The sequence below is a fragment of the Aphelocoma coerulescens genome, chromosome 9 (assembly GCF_041296385.1).
Source record: "Aphelocoma coerulescens isolate FSJ_1873_10779 chromosome 9, UR_Acoe_1.0, whole genome shotgun sequence".
Taxonomy (NCBI): domain Eukaryota; kingdom Metazoa; phylum Chordata; class Aves; order Passeriformes; family Corvidae; genus Aphelocoma; species Aphelocoma coerulescens.
In genome coordinates this window covers 12123357-12144248 of record NC_091023.1, presented here as the reverse complement: position 1 = coordinate 12144248, position 20892 = coordinate 12123357, and the positions used below count along the sequence as shown (strand labels likewise).

The following is a 20892-nucleotide window of genomic DNA, read 5'->3' as shown; positions in this document are numbered from 1 at the left end:
GGCCATTTTGTTTCCTTAAGAGTCAGACCAGCTGCACTGACTCAGCGGAATCCGCGTCTTTCTAATGCAGAGGGAAACATTTTATAAGATGTTGCCCACCTGTGTTGAAATCTGGAGCAGGACTATTTTTTTCTGCTCTCATCATGTCAAGCAGCTCAACTGAACTGCTGAAAGAAAGACACACAAAGCTCTGCCCGACACGTGATGAGATGTGAGGACAGCTCCCTCGTGTTCAAAATGCCGACAGAAAAAATGCAGTGAATCCATCTTTCAGCCACTGCCAGCATAAACATCTGACAGATGCCTTCTTACTCCCAATTCATTGCATTTACCACTCTGCCGGAAAACTACCTTTATTTTTTTTTTTCCTCAACCAGACTATTTTACAGCTGGTTCACTTTTTCCATCACTTTCACTCTGCACATTTCTCAAAGCATGTGCCAGAACAGCTGAAATGCCATTTCAGCAGCCTGCAGTAAAATACAGCCCTGTCAAACCCCAGTCCTGGAGGTCAGGTCACCCAAAGCTTCACTGAGTCCAGCCAACTTCACTCAACCTCCAAGAGAAAAAAACCAAAACTTCAAAGGACCATACAAATGAGATTTATGACAAACTTCCATGAAAATGCCAAAGCAAAGTCATCTCTGAGATTCTGATGTTTACATTTCTGGCAGCTTCATGGAAGCTTCCAAGCAAAACAAAGAGAACGGCTCCTCAAAATCTTCCTTCCTGCCCACAGTTCACATGGCCACAAATCCAGCTCTTCATGGTTTCTCCAGACTTAAAAATCTCTTCGTAAAACTGGCATGATCATGTTATTTCACAAGTATTTAAAATATGCTACATTTTACAATACAGTATACAATAATATATATACAGTATACAATAATATATATATATATAATAGTATGCAATAAATATATTTTTTAATTAATACTGATGTCATTTAGTGAAACAACAAACAGCAACAAAAACACAAAAGCTGCCAATAAAACCCAGGAGACAATCTGTGGCCTTCTAAATGGTGAATGGTATTTTTCCAACTGTAATGGCTACAACTTAAAACATAAATGAAAGCCCTGTCCTTGAAAGAAGCAATAGCTTCAGGGTGAAATGTTTAAAAGAAACTCTGATGAAAGACACTCCTGCCCTGTTTCAACACCTTCCATTGATCCTGCCCCCATACTGAGCACAGCTGGTCATGCTAAACTACAGCAGTGTTCCTGATCTACCTGATCACCCACGAAACGGAGAGATGGGGAGGTTCAGCCAAACTATTTCCCAACTCATAGCAGCACCCTGTTGCCTAAATCATGCCAAATCAACCAAAGAGGACAGTGTTTGGTAGGGAAAAGGCTAGCACTGGTTTGTGTCAACACTAACAGCAAGGAAAAACAAATGGGAACACATAATAAATTAAGATGTCAAAAGCCAGCAAAAGGAGGTTTCCAGCTTGCCTTATCCTTTTTATTCTTCCTTTCTCTCTAGAAAGCAAGTGCTTGAAAACACCTGCAAATTATGTTATGGCTAATGTATTTAGTCTTTACAGTTGCTGGAATAATGCAGATTACTATTAGTCCCTATTTGAGTAGTCATAACTTGCAGACACAAAAGTAAATAGACAGCGGCTTTCTCCAGATTAGAACCTTCAACTCAGATGAACAGGTACAGCTTTTGGAATGAAAAAGGGAAAAGTACAGCCTGGTCCAAGTGGATTATTTCTTCTGCATTATGGTACACAATCTGAACAGCAGTCTATGTAAGAGCAGTGGCCATGCCAGACACTCACTATTCTCAGAAGATACAATAACAAAATGGAAGAGCCACTGAGCAGCTAAAATTTCATTACATAAAGATAATAAGTGAACATCTCTCTATCTGTCATTTCAGAATCATGTCCTATGCCAATGTCCTGTGCAGTCTTCAGCAATCTCTATTTTCTTTAATTATCCTTCTTTCCTACTTGGATTTCTGGAAATCTCAAGCACAAATCTTGCTATTCTAATCTCAAAGTGCCAAAGGAATAGTTAACGCTTTTGCAACACATTTCACATGGGAGACTCTCAAAGTTATTTAGCAGCTGCCACCACAGTGATGCAGGCACAGAGGGCTCCCTGAACCTGTACCATCTCCAGCAGCACTTTCCAATCAGTGCATCAAACAGATAATGCCTAGCTGAAAAGATCTGATTTTACAGTATAAATATATATATAATCGAAATAACTGGGTCAAATTCAGTACTCGGACACTGAGACTGAAGAAAAAAACACCAACCATTCTGAAGGGGAGAAACCATTTTATTTCAGGCACTAGGTCACAGTTCTTCACAGAGCACAGAAAATAAAAGGTTACTGTGTCTTCCCAGCAGGTATCTAGAAGCCAGCAAAGGCACATCTTGGAATTGCCACTGAAACATATCCTATGGAGTCTATGAGATATAAAAATAATTATACCTGCAAAACAAATATAGCTTGCAAATATAATGCACCAGAAGATGCCTACAACTTCAATTTTAATTATGTAAGTAAATGAATACTAAAATGCTTTGAAATAATCAAAATGTCCCATAAATAATTACTTCAAGAAATTGAGCAAAATTATTATCTGCTCAACTGTTAAACCATAAACATTTTCATAGAGGCTCAACTAAAAAGACACATTTAATCCCTGTGTGAATAAACTAATTAAAACAAGAAGCATATTACTAATTTCAGTACCATTTCTTTCTGCAGACATCTGAAAAGTATCTCTATGTTTTAACATATCACAAGCATTCACAGAATAACAAAACAAAAGGTACCAAAGGTACCATACACTGTTCAGCCCCCCAAGATTTCCCAAGATTTACTTTTTTGGAAATAAATCCCAAGAGATAGGCATGCCTTATTTTATTTCACTTTTCAACAGAAACATTCTCATGGATCCAAATATGTACTGTCCCTACTTTCTCTGGCACATAAAATAATATTGACAAGAAGAAACAAGCAAGATCTAGAATGTAAAGCATGGGAAAAATAGTGGTGGAACACAGCATGGATGTCTGGAGGAGTGGGGAAACTAAGGGATGAAGAGGAAGTGCAAGGTGGTGGCAAGGCAGGTACAGGACCTTCTTAGCAGGCCCTCACAGATGAACACACATCTGACTTTACATTCCCTAGCTGTCCTACTGATTTCCATAGGATGGATGAGGGAGTGTGAAGAGTTAAGTACCTGCACATACTTCTGCAGAACTGACATCCAGGACAGAAAACAATTCCCATAAATTAATTATTACTGTATATTAAAAAAAAAGAGTATCATCAGTACAGAAACAGTAAATGACAAAACAAAAATAGTCTATAATGTAACCGTGAAAAGAAAGGAATCAAATCTGGGTTGGTTTTCTGAACCATGTCATCAGCTGCATTAATCAATAATTAATTATTCTATTTCTAATTGTATTTGAAATCCCAAAATGTCTTATTCCCTGAAAGGCACTGCCCACAAATTAAGACCTATTTTACTACTCAGGTTTTATGTTCAGCTCTTATTTGCCATTCCAAGCCAAAAGCAAGGTAAAAAAAAAGTTTCTTGGCAATGTTTGGAACAGATCATAAAAGGGAAACAAAAATAAAACTCTCCTACTCTAATAACAACTGAGTAAACATGCAAAGACTTTAACTACATTTCATTACCAACTACATTGATAACTACAGTTTCTTAGCAGCAAAATAAAATTTAAAAAATTTTAAATAATCCTGGTTTTGCTTAATAAAAAGGTGGGCAAAAATTACTCATTTATAGCACTGGAAGTTCCTGAGCCGAAACACGGCTTCCGCCTTGAGTGATTTACACACTCACACACCAAAACCTGGAGGATTTATATAGTTCTGACCTAAAACCTGAAACGAAAGTGAATGAAAGGGAGTAATCCTCAAACGATCGGCTGCCAGTGCATCCCCAAAATATCTTGCCTTCTACCCTCCCAGCAGGAGGGATGCTGCGAGCGCAGGCAGCTCTGGACTGTGACCACCCGCTGGTTTCAGAGCACAGGTCAGGGCCAAGTCTGCCAGAACTGCTGCACTACCTGTGCTCCTGGGCTGGAAATCCACCCAGCAAGAGCTACAGGAAGTAGAGCGGGCACAGTAAAAAGCGCGGGGAACGCCACGGCAATTCTACGAAACTTGTAACTTCATCGCAATTCAAAAGAACCCACGCCATCTCAATTCGCCGTTTTCCTTCGCACTCGCAAGTTGGAAACTAACCCTGCGCGGGCTTCAGCCCACCGGGGAGCCGGGGGTGGGGGGGAGAGAGCAGTGAAATGAAACCCGTCGGTGGACACAGCGGGGGCTCGGTCATTACGGAACAGCCCGGGGCTAGCACCCCAACCCAGGGACTCGCGGGCCGGCACAGCGCCTCCGCCGGGCCCCGCGCCTCCCTCCACCGGGGCACGGGGACACCACGGGAACAGAGACGTGCCCGGGGCGGTCTCGGGGAGCGGGGTGCCCCGCAACAGGCCCGGGACTCCGAGCCCCCTTCCCGCCTCCCACCCCGTCCCGGGGCCGGCGGTCACCCCGGGCTCAGAGCAGGAGCGGAGCAGGCCGCGCCGCCCGCGCCTCGCCGCCCCGCCGCTACCGGGCCCCGCCGCCGCGGCAGGGGGCCGCAGCCCGTGGTCCCCGAGCGGAATGGAGTGGGCCACTGGCCACGCTTCCCGAGCCGAACGAAGCGATCCGCGGACCGTGCCCCAGGGCGGAGCGGCCTCACCTTCCCGGCGGGTTTCTGCGAGCCGCCGGGCGCTTTGTCCGCCATCTTGCCTCTCCCTTCGCCCAGCCCCGGCGGCGGCCAAGCGAGCGCCGATCCCACCGAGCCCGCGAGCGGAGGGCGCGAAGCTGATAGCCGAGCCGCCGATGGCCCCCACCCCCCGGCGCGGCAGGGCCGCACCATCCTGAGGCAGCGCTTGCCCTGGACATGTAACAATGTGAAATGGAAAGGATACCGTTTGGAACAACGTGAAACCTTACATCTAAGTGAGAAAAGTCCTTGAATAAATAGTGACAAGGCTAGCACAGCAAATCCTCCGTTACTGGGTTTGATATCACACTACAACTGCAACTTTACTGAACACTGTTTAACTGGGGATTACAACCAGCGGTCACATTTATCATGAGTCTTGCATTCCCATGCTTTCATGTATTTTCAGAGTGGAATATGCAGGGGCTGAGACAATACTTAAGGAAAAGACACGAAGATACACAGAAACTAATAAAAACTTTAATCCACCTCCTGCCGATTCCCACTGCCCTGTGAGCGGCAGGAGGGAGCAGGGCCTGTGCTAAAACCACTTGGGGCAGCGGAGAATAAAGGTTCCAGAAAAGAAAAAAAAAAAAAAAGCAAAAGGAGAGGCTGAGAAGGGCAGGGGCAACTACAGAGTGCTGAAAGTTTATAGAGGAGGGCAAAACTCTCACCGGCTGCAGATGTGCGTCCAGCTGTGCAGGGACATGGGCTGGTGAGAGCTGCTGCTCTGCCCGCAGCTGTGTCAGGGTGAGGGCTCAGCTGCGAGCGCTTCCATGGCAGCTGTCACCGCGTGTCACCAGCACCGAGCTGGCGGTCAGGCCGGGGACGGCACAGCGGCACGGGAGCGAGCGCCCACGGCGGGCTGGAGAACGGCCGGGAAATCTGCCTCAAAGGCGGAGGAACGTTGTTCAATGTGCAAGAACAGCAGGGCGGGCAAAAGGAAGGACTACCAGGATTTCCGATCCCTTCAGCTGCGCAGCAGCCCGGCGAGACGCGCAGGCGCCGACAGGGGGCAGGCACGGCCCGCGGCGCGTACCCGCCTGAGGCGGCCCGTGCCACGTAATGTGACTCCACCCGAAGTTACGCGAAAAATGGCAAAATACAAAATTACGATCCCCATCATTCCTTAGGTACGAGTCGCTTTACGCCGCAGTCCGATCCGCGGCGGGCCAGGCGGTGCTGCTGCGGCAAAGGCGAGGCGGGGAGACGGGCCACGCGGCAACTCGCGTTTCTCCGGCAGCTGGAGCCTCCTGCCGCCCTCCGCAAAATAACGTGGAATATTCTGGTAACGGAGTGGCAGCTGAGGCTCCAGAGAGAGTGGACGTGTATCTAATACACCTCAGCAATGACGGCGATAAGCGCGTGCTGTTCCCACGGCTGGCACGGTGCTGGGTCGCACCTCCACCCTGGAGGAGCCTGCACGGCTCCCTTGGACAAATTTGAGGTGGAATCACCGAGGCTTGGAAGAAAGGAGGGGGAAATAAAACCCTTGAAAAAACGCATTGACAGGCACAATTCTACCAGTCTTTTTAGGATATTTTGAGCCCCAAAGTTTCCCACAGAGGAACCCTTCCACATGAAGGGGTGGCGTTGGTCAAGCAGCTTTAGGGATGGATTAAGCAGGATTTACTGCTTCAGAATCCAAGCCAAGCCCTTCTCCATCTTTCTCCCTGTTTACTTGAGAACCATTTCACTAGCTTGCAGAGACATAGGATGAGTATGATCTGTGACCTGCTTTTGGGGTGGATTTTGACATAGTAGTGCAAACGGGTGCAGCAATGAGTCAAAATCAAACCAGCTGGGGAACTTGTACTAGAAAAGGCATTTAGGGCCACAGGAGAAGACACTAGATGATGCTCAACTCTCCTGGGACTGTATTAATAAACCTGTCATGAAAGAATGACTGACACTTCTGGATAAAAAAACAGACATCTAGCTGGAAAGAGAAACGTGCCCTTGGATGATAGAGTTTTGGGGCCAATAATGTTTAGAAAATTTGTGCTCCATTTGGCCTCAATCCCTTTATATTATCCACCTCATTAATCCTTTTTAATTATCCACCTCATTGTTCAAATCCTCTGTTTACTGCTTAGCCTCCAAGCTCTTTTGTAATTAATAAACTGCACCAAATGAAGAGCATCACAATCCAGAACATGCTGTGAAAAACAGGAAAGATATAGTTAGAGTTGCAAAGGTCATCTCTAAAGATAGTTTTTCAGAATGAACTGTACTCCTCAATCTGTGCTATTTATAACACATTGCAATAGTACAGTAGCACTCGTGTACAGTTAGTGAATGAGAACACATGTCACTGTTTTGGGCTTAATGGGAGAGCAAGGACAGGAAGGAGAGCAGGAAGGAAAGGAAGCAGTGACATGCAGAAATCCAAGGAGAATTAATGCTGGAAAGTGTAGGCTACTAATATTTAAAAGTAAATTTTAGACATTTTTCATTATAATGCAGTTGGTCTGGTTGCCTGCAGATCTGGGGATTGTTTATTAACTGTTGTTACAATGACAAGTATCATTAGGCAATATACTTGGGAAAATCATGAATTATCATAAATAATTAACACTAAGCTACATTAAGTAAACCACATGCTGCAGTGTGTTACACTTGTCTTTCTGGCTGCTTTTTTCCCAACTTTCAGACAAAAGATCTCTACTGCTCTCACTCGAGGCCAGGGCACAGAACTGCTGCAATTCTTTTGCAAAGGTGGGTGTGAGGGAATGGGAGAGGGAGGATTTAGGGTGCTGTGGAAGTTTCCTACACTGTGGCAAAGGAAGCATGTTTGAAGACATGGGGCAGGCAGATTATGAGTAGGACAGAAGCGTAGCTGCTGGGTGTACAGGTTTGTAAGTCAGTAGTTTCATACTTTCCTGTTAGTTTCACGAAGTGGCTCATGGATCACTAAAGCCACCGGCTGTGTGTGTGTTCCCCAGTCCTTCAGGGTAGTCTTACAGCTTCTTCCCTTATTCCACCCTCCATCTCTTCCGATTCCTGACACTGAAAACTGCCAGCTAGGATTCTCAAAATAAGCAGCTGCAGCTCCCCCGGGCACTCGCGGGTTGCTAGGGAGCTCTGGAGGCGCAGCGCCGAGCCGAGAGGAGAGGTGGGTAGCACGCACAGCTGGAGCACAGAGAGCATTGAGATGCTTTAGCAGGGGCCACCAGAATAACGGAAATGAGCCAGAGGGGCTGTCTGGGAGAGGGAAATTTGTCTCTCAGGTTCCCAGCAGTCTGGACTTGCTGCCACTGCTCCGTCTGCTGTCTGTCTCCTGGCAGGAGCCATTTCTGTGATACTCCATCTCTCAGTGCCAGCGCTTTACCTTCCCTCCGTTGTGAGTCCTGTTCTGCCATTCAGCAGCTGCTTTCCCTTCCAGGACCCCACTGCTCTCCTGGGATACGTCTTACCAGGGAACCTGGGTTTTTTCTCCCCCTAGGATTCCTCAAGCAGTGAGGCACATTATGCAATACAGTCACAGGGGCAACACCTGACTTGCACTGTGTGGCTGAGAAGGGTCAGTAATTTGCAGTGTAGTTTCCAGGCATTAGTGCAAGTATCAAATGAAGGCTTAATTCCAAAAGTTCTCCTGCAGCTTCTTGTCAGAGAGAACTAGCCTATGTGACTGGAATCCAGATGTGCACATCTATCAGCTGTTTGAAAGAATGGAAGTCCAAGATGAGTGCAATGCCAATCATTCCTTTGCCACTCCTTTGTCCCTCCTGTCAGGTTAGTAACAGCAAGTAGCAATTTGTGCTCTGCAAAACACTCCCACTCAGCACACAAACAAAACAATTTCTTAGTCATGCACTTTGTAAGTGAGGGTTCAGTCCTGCAACCCTTGCAAAGGACAAGTTGTACTTTGCTCTTATCATGAGCCCCTGGAACTGGGACAGTGGTGGATTTTGACCATGGAAAACATGAAATAGGCATCCATCCAATATGTTATTCTTCATCATGGTGAAACTAATTTCACTGCAATACTTATATTCAGATTTGCTGCTGTCAATAAAAAGACAAGTTTTACCTCAAATCTTTCAAAACCAGGAACTTTAAAAAGACAACAACTAAACTTTCAGAGAAATTTTCTTAAAATGTGAAGTATTTTTCCCAGTTTGCTGTGTTTAGGTTCTTTTCAGATGGGTTTTATTGCTGGTTTTTAAAGCATAAAGGGTACAAACCTGAAGATATTCAACTTCAAGGTAAAGAGGGCAGAAAATTAGAAGCTCCTGGTCACTGAGACATTAAAATGAACATTGCTGTGCAACCATGATGGTGTTGGTTACTGTTATTCCCTTTAACAACTACCTTTTCTCTCCTCCAGGTGAGGCTTTAAAATATAGGTATCACTTCCACTTTTCTTTATCTATTAAGGAATTAGGTTTATAAAGTATAAGTGACCCTAATCTCAAGAAGGAGAAAGTGACCCAAGGATTCCTGTTTATCCAGTTTTAAAAAGATGGTGGAGTGGATTCTCCAAAGACAGGTTAATCTCTTCAGTATTAGATCAAAGTACCGTGCCTACTGAATTATTACAAAGTATTGTAATCACTGCAGTAAAAAGTTACCCATCAAGCCATTATTTGCAAGAGATTGATACACATTCAAGAAAGGATAAAAAAACCCCACAGAACAAAAGGAGCATTTCTGTATGTCTGTGTATCTCTTCAGATGTTCTCCCAGAGAAACTTCAACCATGAGGTACAGCAAACTAAGTTAGAGGAGGCTAAAGCTTCTCTTTCTTTAGTAGCTATTCTTCTTAAATAGAGCCAAATTGTATCCTCTCTCTTGTCCAGTGGGATTCGATGGAAGATGTCACAACAGAGTGGGATTTACTACAAAGATTTCAGTGAAGGAGAAAAATCCAGAGGAAAGTAAGTGTTTTTACTTAGATAAAACTTCTTACTGAGAAAGAAATGATCAAAATCTGTCTTAGAAGTGAAGATTTAAAAAGAAAAAAGAAATTATACAGGCAGAGTTGTATGGTAGAAGATTATGTCAAGCAAGAGCTCGTAAGGCTGGTATTTGCCAGTGTGAGTGAGTTGAATTGGGTGAGGCTAAAGGTTTATCTACAAAAGTATCTTAAATCTTCCAAACACCACCACTGCTTATTCCCATTAGGACTTCCTCTCTTTTTAAAGTTTTTTAAGTTAGTTTTTTTACTTATACAAAAAAGCTGTGTATAATAGGAGGGTTAAGTACAACCTCTTCCCCAGTGTGCTGAGTATGTTTGAAAGCAAAGCATGCATTTAGCTTTTTTTTTTCCCCCTAACCAAAAGGCATAATTGTACTGGGTAGGGTTAAAGTCACTTAGAGTATTTTTTATGGCTTTTGATATTCCAGACAAAATAACACCTCAAAAAGGACTTCAGTGTTGAATGAAACAGAAATATAATGTAGAAACAAATTCACATTCGGTATTTCATCACGTCTTTTCCTTTGGGTCTTCATCCAGCACTGATTAACATTATCTTCCATTACTTACCTCATTAGGCAGTGCCTTCATCAGTGTTTTAACAGTCTTCTAAAAGTTTATTTGGAGAGAAAGCCTGCAGAAAATTCTACACATGCTAAGAGAAACCCTGGTATATGCTGACCATGCCCTTCTAAATATAAACTTTGGTTAGAGAAATGCAGAGGCTTCTTCATGCACTACATTACGTGGACTCCTCTCTGTGACCTCCAGATGTCCTGATTCTCCCTGGCTTACCACATAATAGTCATGTAATACTAACCTTGATGGACTACATATGAGTAAGAGGCTATTTTGAGGTTGTAAGTGCTTCAAATTGTAAGGTTCCCTGCCCACTATCCCACAGCTGGCTTGGGAGGAGAATACTTAACTCAGTGTAATATGTATGCAGTAGCCTTTATGAAAGCTGAGGCTGTCCTCAGAAATCATTCTCCCTGAGAAGAGTCTGCCTTGGAAAAAAGCAAAAGACTCAGATCATTAGCAATTGAGTTCCATAAATGTAGCTGCTAAAGCATTAATGTGTGCCTCCACCAACACCCAGACAGTCCAGTGCCCACCAGAACTGTCCATCTTGAACCACAAGCAAACCCTGCCTGCTCCTCCCAGCCTGGGCTGCCACAGTGGGCCATAAACCCAGTGGGTGTCTCTCCCAGGAAGCCAGGCCATACCCCAGAACTCCCTGAGGCAAGAGGGCTGAAAGCCTTCCACATCCCTGAACGTCAGGAGGCTGCAGGAAAGTCAGAACGTGTCAAATGAGCCCTGCTGCTGCTGCAAGGCCAGCAATTCCCAGCCAGGAGTGGATGCTGTTGTTCTCTAAACACCATCTGTTGCAACAGCTGCTGGTGGCTTTCCAACAGCCTCTTTAGCCCAGGTCTAAAACCTGATTGCTCTCAGTCAACCACCCCTTCTTATCAAACATTGATGAGAAAGACTGAAGATCATGGTCACTTTGGCCTTCTACCATAGGGCATGCCACCACAAATGGCAGTGCCACTTAGGGACTGGGAGACAGGTTCACCAGAGCCCTACTGGGAGTGCCTGTGTGTGTGGTGTGGTGGGAGCAGGGCAGGGGCAGGTATTCTCTAGGTAACAAACTCCCTCCCCACCGTTTGCATCTCCAGGGATGCAGCAAACAGTCCAGCATCTGGCCTGTCTCTTCCTCTGAGTGGCCTCCCTAATGAAGAGCAGCACCATGAGAAGCCTGACCTCTGTCAGAGACTGAGCAGCTTCCAGTGATCCCCAAGAGCTTTTCCTCTCCCTAAATCCCATGCTGCAGAGCCCATGGGGAGCAGGGCCCCTACTCACTCCTGAGGCTCACTGCAGGCAGAGCACTCCCCAAGGCATGTCCGCTTGGTGTGTCCCTGCACTCCAGCAGGCACCCCCTCTAAAACACATGGATATCAGAGCATACTGGGCCTGCTATCTGAAAAATGCCTTTTGTTCAGTATTTTGCTCCTCATGTTGGCTTTTCATGTTCTGCACTGTTCAGTTATATTTATTTTCTTAGCAGGTCTCCTGTGTAATTTTTATGAAGATTATAAGCAGTGTCACCAGTCTGCCCTACTTTTGAATGAAAAATGCATTGAAAATCACTTTCAGCAACACACTTTTGAGACTTTTTTCTGCTAACTTAAAAAAAAACTTATTTCTGATTGCCTCCTTTTTCAGAAGATTTTTCACATAGTCATGATTCACTATCAAATAGAAGATTTTTACTAAAGTTTTTGGCCAGAATGTCCTAATTACACTTGACCTCAGTTTATACCATTTGACCACGTGTGTATCTCTGAATATCACTATATAAAACGTACTTTTGGAAACCGAGAGTTATTCGATGTTTAAGACCATCTGAAAAACAAACAAAAAGAAAACACATCGAAGCAGCAGATAGCAATCCCTTAGTCTAGTTCCTACCTGCACCTGCATTAGTGACTTACCTTCTATTTCCTTCAGACGCCTTAAGGAACAGTAACACCCGTACAGCGCTTTCCCCCGTATTTTTATATTCTGATTATGTAACTGTGGTGCTTGCATAACCGCAACGACCATAAGTGTAGGATTTGTGTAAGGATCAACACAGAGCAGCACCTGCCAGCCCATTCCCGGGTCTCCCTCCCAGCCGCCCCGCTCGGAGCGCGCAGATAAGGTGGGTGCCGTGTGTCAGTGACGCTCACCCCGTGCAGCCTGGCCGGGAACGTTTAGCCTAAAATAACGTTTGTATTCACTGCATGAGATAGTGTCACCAAAGAAATCAGGTCTCAGAGGCCTTACCGAAGCACACACGACAGACAGCCACCCACCTGCTACCCTGTCCCCTGCCTGGGGGTAGTTCCCCGGTCTGTCCCGCCGCCGGGGATCCCCCAGCCCCGCGGGGTCATCTCCCTTTGCCCGGGGCTCCCGCCCGGCTCCTGCCGCACGGGCGGACACAGCCGCGCTCGGGGCTGGGCGGGCGCCCCGGTGCCCCCTTTGTGCTTTTTACACCACAACGCCCCCGCGGGCAGGGCCCCGCACCGAGCGATGCTGGTGCCGGTGCCAGCTGACCCTGCGCCCGGGAAGGGGTTCCGCGGGTCCGGCCCGGCCGCACGCCTCGCTGCGGGGGCTCTCACGAGCCCGCCCCCCCGCTGCGGCCGCATCAATCATTAACGGCGGCTCGGGTGTCCAGCGCCTCCCACCCCGGGAAACCCTACCCCGGGCGGCGGGGGCGTCTCTTCCCGCTCCTCGGGAGCGCTGGATGCACCGGTTTCCAGTTACCGCGATGCCGGGCGGCGGGGCGGGAGGAGCCGCGGCAGTGCCGCCACTGCCCCTGCTGCAATGAGTGATGCTGCCGGGGGCGGCGGCGGAGGCGGAGAGGCGCAGAGCTACCGCGGATCCTCCGCCGGCGGCTGCGGGTGCAGCGGCTCTGCCTCGCCCGGTCGGCGGCGAGGCGGCGGGCCCGGGGCCGGCCGGGGCAGCAGCAGCATGCGGGCGGGCGAGGGGGACAAGGAGGAGGCGGCGCCGCCGCCGCCGCCTCGCCCTGCCGCCCTGCTGCGGTGGGACGAGGTGCCCGAGGACTTCGTGGAGTGCTTCATCCTCTCGGGCTACCGGCGGCTGCACTGCTCGGCGCAGGAGTGCTTGGCCTCGGTGCTGCAGCCCACCAACGAGACCCTCAACTTCTGGACCCACTTCATCCCACTGCTGCTCTTCCTCAGCCGCTTCGGACGGCTGCTGCTGCTGCGAGGCGCCGGGGACCTGCCCTTCCACCACCCGGCGCTGCTGCCCCTCTGGTGCTACGCCTCGGGGGTGCTGCTCACCTTCGCCATGAGCTGCACGGCCCATCTCTTCAGCTGCCTCTCCCCGCGCCTCCGTGCCACCTTCTTCTACCTGGACTACGCCTCCATCAGCTACTATGGCTTCGCCAGCACCGTGGCCTACTCCTACTACTTGCTGCCAGGGCTGAGCCTGCTGGACGCCGGCGCCATGAGCCGCTACGTGCAGCAGCGGCTGGGCTGGCAGCTGGACTGCAGCCTGCCCATCGCGGCCTACCGCGTGCTCGTGCTGCCCGTGGCGCTGGCGCTGGCCGTGGGCTGCACCGCCGCCTGTTGCCGCAGCCGCGCCGCGTGCTGCGCCTACCCCTTCGCCGTGCGCACCTTCGTGTTCGCCATGCCGCTCAGCATGGCCTGCCCCATCATGCTGGAGAGCCTCCTCTTCGACCTCCGCGCACGCAACCCCACGCTCTTCGTCTACTTCTACCGCCGCTACTTCTGGCTGCTGGTGGCTGCCTTCTTCAACGTCAGCAAAATCCCCGAGCGGATCCAGCCGGGGCTCTTCGACATCGTGGGGCACAGCCACCAGCTTTTCCACATCTTCACCTTCCTCAGCATCTATGACCAGGTACACTACGTGGAGGACGGGCTGGCTGAGTTCCTCAAGGCACCCCTGGCTGTCCCCACCTACCTAGGCACCGTGGGGTACATGCTGCTCCTGACCGTCTGCCTTGCCGTGGTCGTCAGGAGGTTCCTCAACGTAGCAGACCTCTGTAAGCAGGACTGACCTGGCCGATGACTCTCGAGACAGCGAGCACTATGCCAGTGACCCTTGGTCTGGAGACCCTTGGGCCAATGACCTTCAGACTGGTGACCCTCAGACCAGACCCACCATGTCCTGGAGAAGCTGTGAAACCTGGGGAAAACACACCTGTGGAAGAGCCAGGTCCCTTTCATGGAGGTTTGCTGGAGAAAATTACCATGGCAGAACTGCTCGTGCTCTTTAAGCTACTAGGTTACCAGGGGAAGCAAGCAAATGCTTACTGGTATGTTGCTGCTTAGAGTATAAGCTGAAATAATTTAGCTCTGCTACTAGGAAGAATGCATGAATGGTGAATGCCACTTACTTATTTAATAACAATTAGGTTTAATCTAGCTCTGTATATACAAATATATATATATATATAGCTATACATTTATTAGCTACATATATGTGTATATGTGTATACACCTGAAGACATTTGTGCAATGATTACTCATAGATTTTAATCAACTCCTATGTGAAATTTCCTAGCAGATTATGCACTGACACTTATCTTCCTCTCTGATATTGTAACAGGCCTTTGCAGCCACATACTGGATTTTAAATGCAAACAAATCGATAGCTATCTATAGTTTCTAAGGTCTTGCAGCCTTTTCAGCCAGGGAACAATAGATTTAAGAGCGAGAGGAAAAACAGCTGTGAATTACTACAGAATTACCAGTTGATGGAGAGACTTTAATTAGACAGACAGTGAGTGGTTGGTGTAGCCACTCGGATACTAAAATAAAATAGAAGGATATGTAAAATAACTGAACCAGAAAGGGGTCAAACTAGTTTGAAATGGGGGCGGGGGAAGAGGAAGGACACTGCATAATGGAATGGCTCTTCCCTCAGCACGTCAGGAACATCTGTTGTGCTAAGGGGCCCCTTTATCTTCCCGGGTAAATCACCCCCAAATCAGTCCTCTAGAGTCAAAGTCAGATGCCAGACTTTCTATAAATCCCTGCCAAGCTCGGTGGGAGTTCTGTGGATGTAAAGAGAGTAACTGATGCATGAGAGCTCATTCTGGATCTTTTCAAGAACTGCATGGAACTAGTTTCTACTGCTCCTTAATTAGAACCACTGTCAGATTTACCATCCTAAAATTAGTTGCAGAATAAGGTACTGCTGAATCTGAGTTCAGGACCTAAAATCTGTCACTACAAGTACTGGATATGGCACTTTTTCATCATTCCCCACTTTTTCCTATTCTGATTAGTTGTGGCTGCAGCTGGCTGTGTTGAAGTCCCCTTTCAGAAGCTCTGGGGGAGTTCAAAGACAAGAATTAGGAGGTATTTTCCAAAGCATTATCTTTTCAGAGCAACCCAGGTATTACCCTTGTCACATGACAAAAAGCTAAGTAGAGATTGAATTCACTCTCTAGATACATTTTTGTAAACCATGTGCAGATTTTAGGCAGATGCATTTTGATTTTGACTGATAGAACAAGTGCAATAATACTACACAAGGGGCTTACAAATTGAAGTTCAGGTGAGAAACTACTTGTGTAAACTATTGTCTAAAGAAGGGTGGTACTTCTTAGGAAACTCTTGTGTCAGACTGCACAACAGTGTAGAAGCTGTTTTACTCAGCTCCTACTGTAGAAGTGTATTTCTGCTTTGGTCTTTCCCGTTTTCATGGACATGGCATTTGAGTCCAGTCCTAGTCTTCTGTAAGACAAAGTCCCCTTTGTTTAAAGTGGGAATATAGGAAGGACTGTAGCTAGGGATTATGAAGTCAAATCCTTAAAACAGGTCAGCATCATCACAGACACCAATAACTGATATACTCTGGTACCAATGTACCAGCTTTGTGAAAATTTCTCAATGGAAGTGCATAAGCTAAAAGAAAATTACACTCACTTAATTTTATCTTTTATCTCAACCCATTTTAAGTATAATGGTTTGAATCTTTTAGATTCTCAGTCAACAATGAAAATGGCCTAAAAATATGTACTCTTTTCCAGCCACAATTCTGCTGTTTTGTCATTTCTGGAAGGGTCAGATGTGGTCTTTCAAGGAGATTGACTAGAATTATCTGAAATAGCAGTTCCCAAACTGTGGCCTCTTGAGTTATCGTTGTTGGGCCATAAAAAACTGCATGGCCCTTTATGGGTGGCTGTGTTCAGTTTTCATTTGCCAACCTGCATTAAAAGAAAATGGAAGCTACATGAAGTATTTTAAATTTTATGTATTTTCATTAACTTTTGTCATAAGCATAGCATTGCTTTCTTCAGCTGCCAACAAAGCAGAAAATGATCTGCACCACTGGGTGAGGAGGCTGGTTCACAATACTGTTACTCTTTGAAATGTGCTTTAATGTTGTGAAAACCCTGAAAACTCACAATAGAAAGCCAGTGGATCAAGACCTGCAACATCCTATGAATTTCCACAACTGCAAAAAGAGGCCAAAAATCTTTGAGATGGGCTGTATTCAAGTTAAAATAATAGAGGCATAGTAGTTAGGGCCCAATGACTCATCCAAGTTTCAAAACTAATTATGTAGAAAGGGTTTGCCTGGGAGATGCCACTAGCACATCCAACCAGCAATTAAAAACTAAGAAATAAATCAGAGAGGCCAGGGACAGCAAACCTCAGCACTAGAAGACAGCTCAGAAACAAGCAACAGTAAAAGCCAAAGACCAGGCTTTTAGAGCATACTGTATAATGAATTATGGTTGTGCTTGTCAGTCACAGTGCAGAGGACATCTCAAGAGGCAATGTCAAAAATGGCTGTTGCTAACTTGTAAAAATACATTTGATATTTGGAGTTAGGCCACACAAGGTCATCTATATATATCTCAACGACAGCTAACAGTATAAAGTTTGGATTGCAACCAGCTGCAATTTTACTGGAATCTTGCTGCTGTTACAAGAGTTGCCTGTGAGTCCCAGTCACACTGGAGATTCGGTACCTGGCTCTGATATTAAGAATATTGCTTCATTCAGAAGTTTCTATTGGCAGATTGTTGAGGCACGTGTATGGGCCTGAGCACCTCATGGAATTATTTGTAAAAGCTGGTGGCAAGCACTGCTCTCTGAGCCACTGTAAGCAGGCTGCTGAATCCAAATTGAATGGCTACAAGGAGATGTGATTAGAATTTAAGAGTTCTAATTAATGGGTTTTTGTTTGTCTGGTTTTTGTTTAAAAAAATGTGGTTACAAATTAAAAAGGTACGGTAAGTATGGAGACTATCTAGGGAAATACCTGAGTGTCTGTGTTTATTCAGTGAAGGACATGTATGTAGATAGTTGTTCCATTTGCTGTGTCTGATGGACAGAACAAATCTGAGATAAAAAGATTAAAATTGGAACAAGATATCTATAATTATAGTGCTTGAATTTGCTCACATAGAAGTGAGTCAGCATTTGTGTGACTTGTAAGGGTGCAGGATAACTTTCTGGTGTGAAAGCACATGACTGAAGAACATGTGTAAGCATGTCCAGAGCTCAGACAAGAGGTCTAACCTGCAGACTAGATGCATAAGAAATCCTAGAAAACTAACTTTTTTGCAGAAGTACCTGTCATAATGTTTTTATAACCTGCCGTAAGGTCTACACTGTGGACTCCACAGCTCATGTTTAAAACCAAAAAGGCTTTTCAGGCCTTTTGCAGTAGAATCTGTATGGGGATGGGAGCACAGGGGGAGTGGCCTGGAATGCCTGGGTATCTTTCTGTGTTTGGCCAGCACTGCCCCCCAGACTGACACACCTGTGCTGATGTGAAGTGACTGTTGCTGGGGCCACTTCCCAGAGTGTTGATGGCACAGACACACCACCTTGCATTCAGCACGTGCCTAGAACTGCAATCTACATACTGGCATATATTCAGTAAGCCTGGCTTCTGGGCACTTCTGAGTAGCCTGTCAGCTTCAAGCTCACCTTCGTCTAAGATTGATAAACCTGATCTGTAATCATTACCCTGTTTTCTGTGGTAATACAGTATTTCTTCTGCAGTGTATTCATTTGAATGTCACTATCCAGGATATCTATGAAGCTCTGAGGAGCTTCATTAAGAAGACTGGAATCTACAGTCTGGATACAAAGGGAAAGGTTTCATTTGCAATGCTGCACTTGTAGAAATTTAGCAGTTAAAAGTAGAAATATGTTGGGGGTTTTTTTGCTAAAATTATAGTTCTGCTTAGTTGTCCAAGTGTTATGCTTATTATTTATTTGCTGAATCCAGCTACTTTGTGAGCTTTTTGTCAACAGTGCACCTGCAGAAAATGACAGTATGAAAGTTTTACTTCATATTCAAGTAAACTCTCTGAGGCAGCACATTCATAGAGCATTATTGCACTAAACTCAGTTGATTACCATCTACCATCTACATGCCTTACAGAAGCAAGTCATACCTGTAGTAATTGCCCAGACTAAACTGTTTTTCATAGCCTATGAGAGTAAAAATGACCAGGTGGCCAGTAACAAGCTGAGGAGTCAGGCACTCCTGGGTTCTTATCCTTGCTTTGCCACTATCTGTTCTGTAATCTAGGGCAAGTTGTTTAAACTGTGTCCATTTTGAATGAATTTTAATTCATGTGAAACACTGGAATTGTACCAGGGTTGAATTTGACCCTTTGTGTCTCAGTTTCCACATCTGTAAGATGGGGAGAATATACCTTACCTACCTCGCAGGGTTGCTCTGAAGACTAGCAAATGTTTGTAAAGCACTTAAAAATGCAAAGACCCTCCCAGGTGCTAAGAAGAAATATTACTGAACTCCAGTAGAGAGAATGTTATATTTTTCCTCATCTCACAGGGAGAGGAACATGAACGTTTCCAGATCATGAACTCTTGGGACAAACCCTTGTCATTGCCATACTCCTAGGATGTTCATATCCTGTGTCTTTTGGAGCTGATGGCAAAATTTCCACTGGCTTCAAGGGGGGGGCAATTAAAACCTAGGCAGTATTAAACAGGCTGACTAAATGCTTACAGGTCAGGAGTAAAGAGAAAACATACATGACTTACATACTCTTCTTCAGAAATTCTCACTGGTAACTTGTATTAAGGAGCATTTTAACACTCACATGGGGCCTCCTTGTTCATTTAGCCATGGATTGTATTCCAGTTACTATGAAAAAATGGAGCAGGATTTCCCATCAGTGTCTGTAAGACTATGATTATGTCTCTGTTGCCATTGGGAATTTTGAACTACGTCAAGCTGCTTCTTATCAGAGTAAAAAGACCTGACATAAATGAAGCTTTTAAGTAAAAATATGTAATCATTTGAGAATATAAAACTATATTGACCAAACAACTTTCTCTTTTCCCCTTCTGTTCCCCAAAACCAAAAACATTGAGTTAATCCTATGAGTGAGTGAAATCTGAACTTGGATCTTTTGACCACATATATGTACTCTGCCAAGGAGCCCTGAATAATCATTCTGCTAACGCACTATGCCCATCAACTGGAAGGGCTGATATAAAAAGCACCACTGAGAAGAGGACCATGTTTTTAAGAGTTTTTCTAACTGGCAGCAGTAGCCGAGGGGGAAAAAAAAAGAAGACATCAAAAGGTTTGAGTGGTTTGTTAGTCAAAGCCTTTTTGTTTAGAAATTCTCTCAATATCCAAGTATATTCCTAGCTTCTGTTAGACGCCTCTGAGTCAGGGCTCTAAAACCTACACCCAAGTTACAGCTGAGACTTTACTGTCTTCTCCTCAGATGAGATGCAAGATGGTCACATGCACTGAAAGACACAGACCTCCATTCAAGACATTTAGTGTCTTGGAGCTGGGTGTGGAATAAAGTTAAATCATTTTCACATCTTGCTTAGACAGATGCTGCTTCATTCCACTGAATTCAGTAATAAATTAATAACTAGAGGAAGCAGGCTTTTGCTTGAAGTTGCCTGTAAGGAAACACTACCAGCAGACTTCTGCTTTCAGGGCAATTGCTTCCTGGGCCATACTCAGAACATGGAGGATTCTGAAGTAGGGCTTCACTATTTCATGGGAATGCCTTAGGATTTGTGGTTGTAGCTGGGGGTTAGTAGTACAGAGAAACAGTTTATAGCAAGCCAATTCTGTCTGCTAGAGGTTCAAGCACGCTTTAGTAGGAGGTATCATGTTTAAGGGGCTGTGCATGCAATGAACAAAAAGTGTGAATTTTGTGTGGTTCTGTTGGGAGGGTTTGAAAATTTACTTTTTACACTTTTGGATGCTGACTACTGTGTATGTAATGACTATGCATTTTTAGCAAAAAAAAAGGGTGTGATCTATAAATAAAGTTGATTCTGAGTTCATTTTTGCAGAAATGCATTTATAAAGGTTTTTTTCATTTCTTAGTGTAAGTTACTGTGACACCTGCAGGATCAGAAATGTGTTGAATGTAGTTATCTTCAAACACAGATGATTTTAGCACAAGTACAAGAACTTTCAATTCTTGTACAGGGGTGTTGGTATTTCTGAAAACACTATACTAGCAAAAGTATCATTGCCATTCTGCTGTCTTTTATAGTTTAAAGCAATAAAATAGCATTCTTTGCCACTTTAGTTCTCCAGTATCTATGTTAATTAATGATAGCCCTCCCTGTTACATTAAGATCATTAATATGTATAAGAAGATTAGTGTTCAGTCTACAGTGCTCACTGAAAAA

General features: G+C 45.4%; 2 protein-coding genes across 8 annotated transcripts in view; one reads left to right on the top strand and one right to left on the bottom strand.

The window, feature by feature from the left end:
- U2SURP (U2 snRNP associated SURP domain containing) overlaps positions 1-12711 on the bottom strand; it is a 50977-nt gene extending 38266 nt beyond the window's left edge. For 5 of the 7 annotated variants that reach the window (XM_069025034.1, XM_069025042.1, XM_069025035.1 and 2 more), the window contains exon 1: positions 4744-4807. In XM_069025034.1, the coding sequence (XP_068881135.1) occupies positions 4744-4788 (45 nt within the window). In that variant the 5' untranslated portion in view covers positions 4789-4807. Of the gene's footprint in view, positions 1-4743; positions 4808-5444; positions 8430-12186; positions 12408-12549 lie in introns of those variants that run through there. The other 2 variants (XM_069025040.1, XM_069025041.1) reach the window with 2 other exon arrangements.
- A 256-nt stretch (positions 12712-12967) lies between these two features.
- Positions 12968-20783, top strand: PAQR9 (progestin and adipoQ receptor family member 9). The gene has a single exon (XM_069025044.1). It carries the CDS (start codon positions 13061-13063, stop codon positions 14276-14278), a length of 1218 nt encoding a protein of 405 aa, XP_068881145.1. The 5' UTR covers positions 12968-13060; the 3' UTR covers positions 14279-20783.
- Positions 20784-20892: the final 109 nt, after the last annotated feature.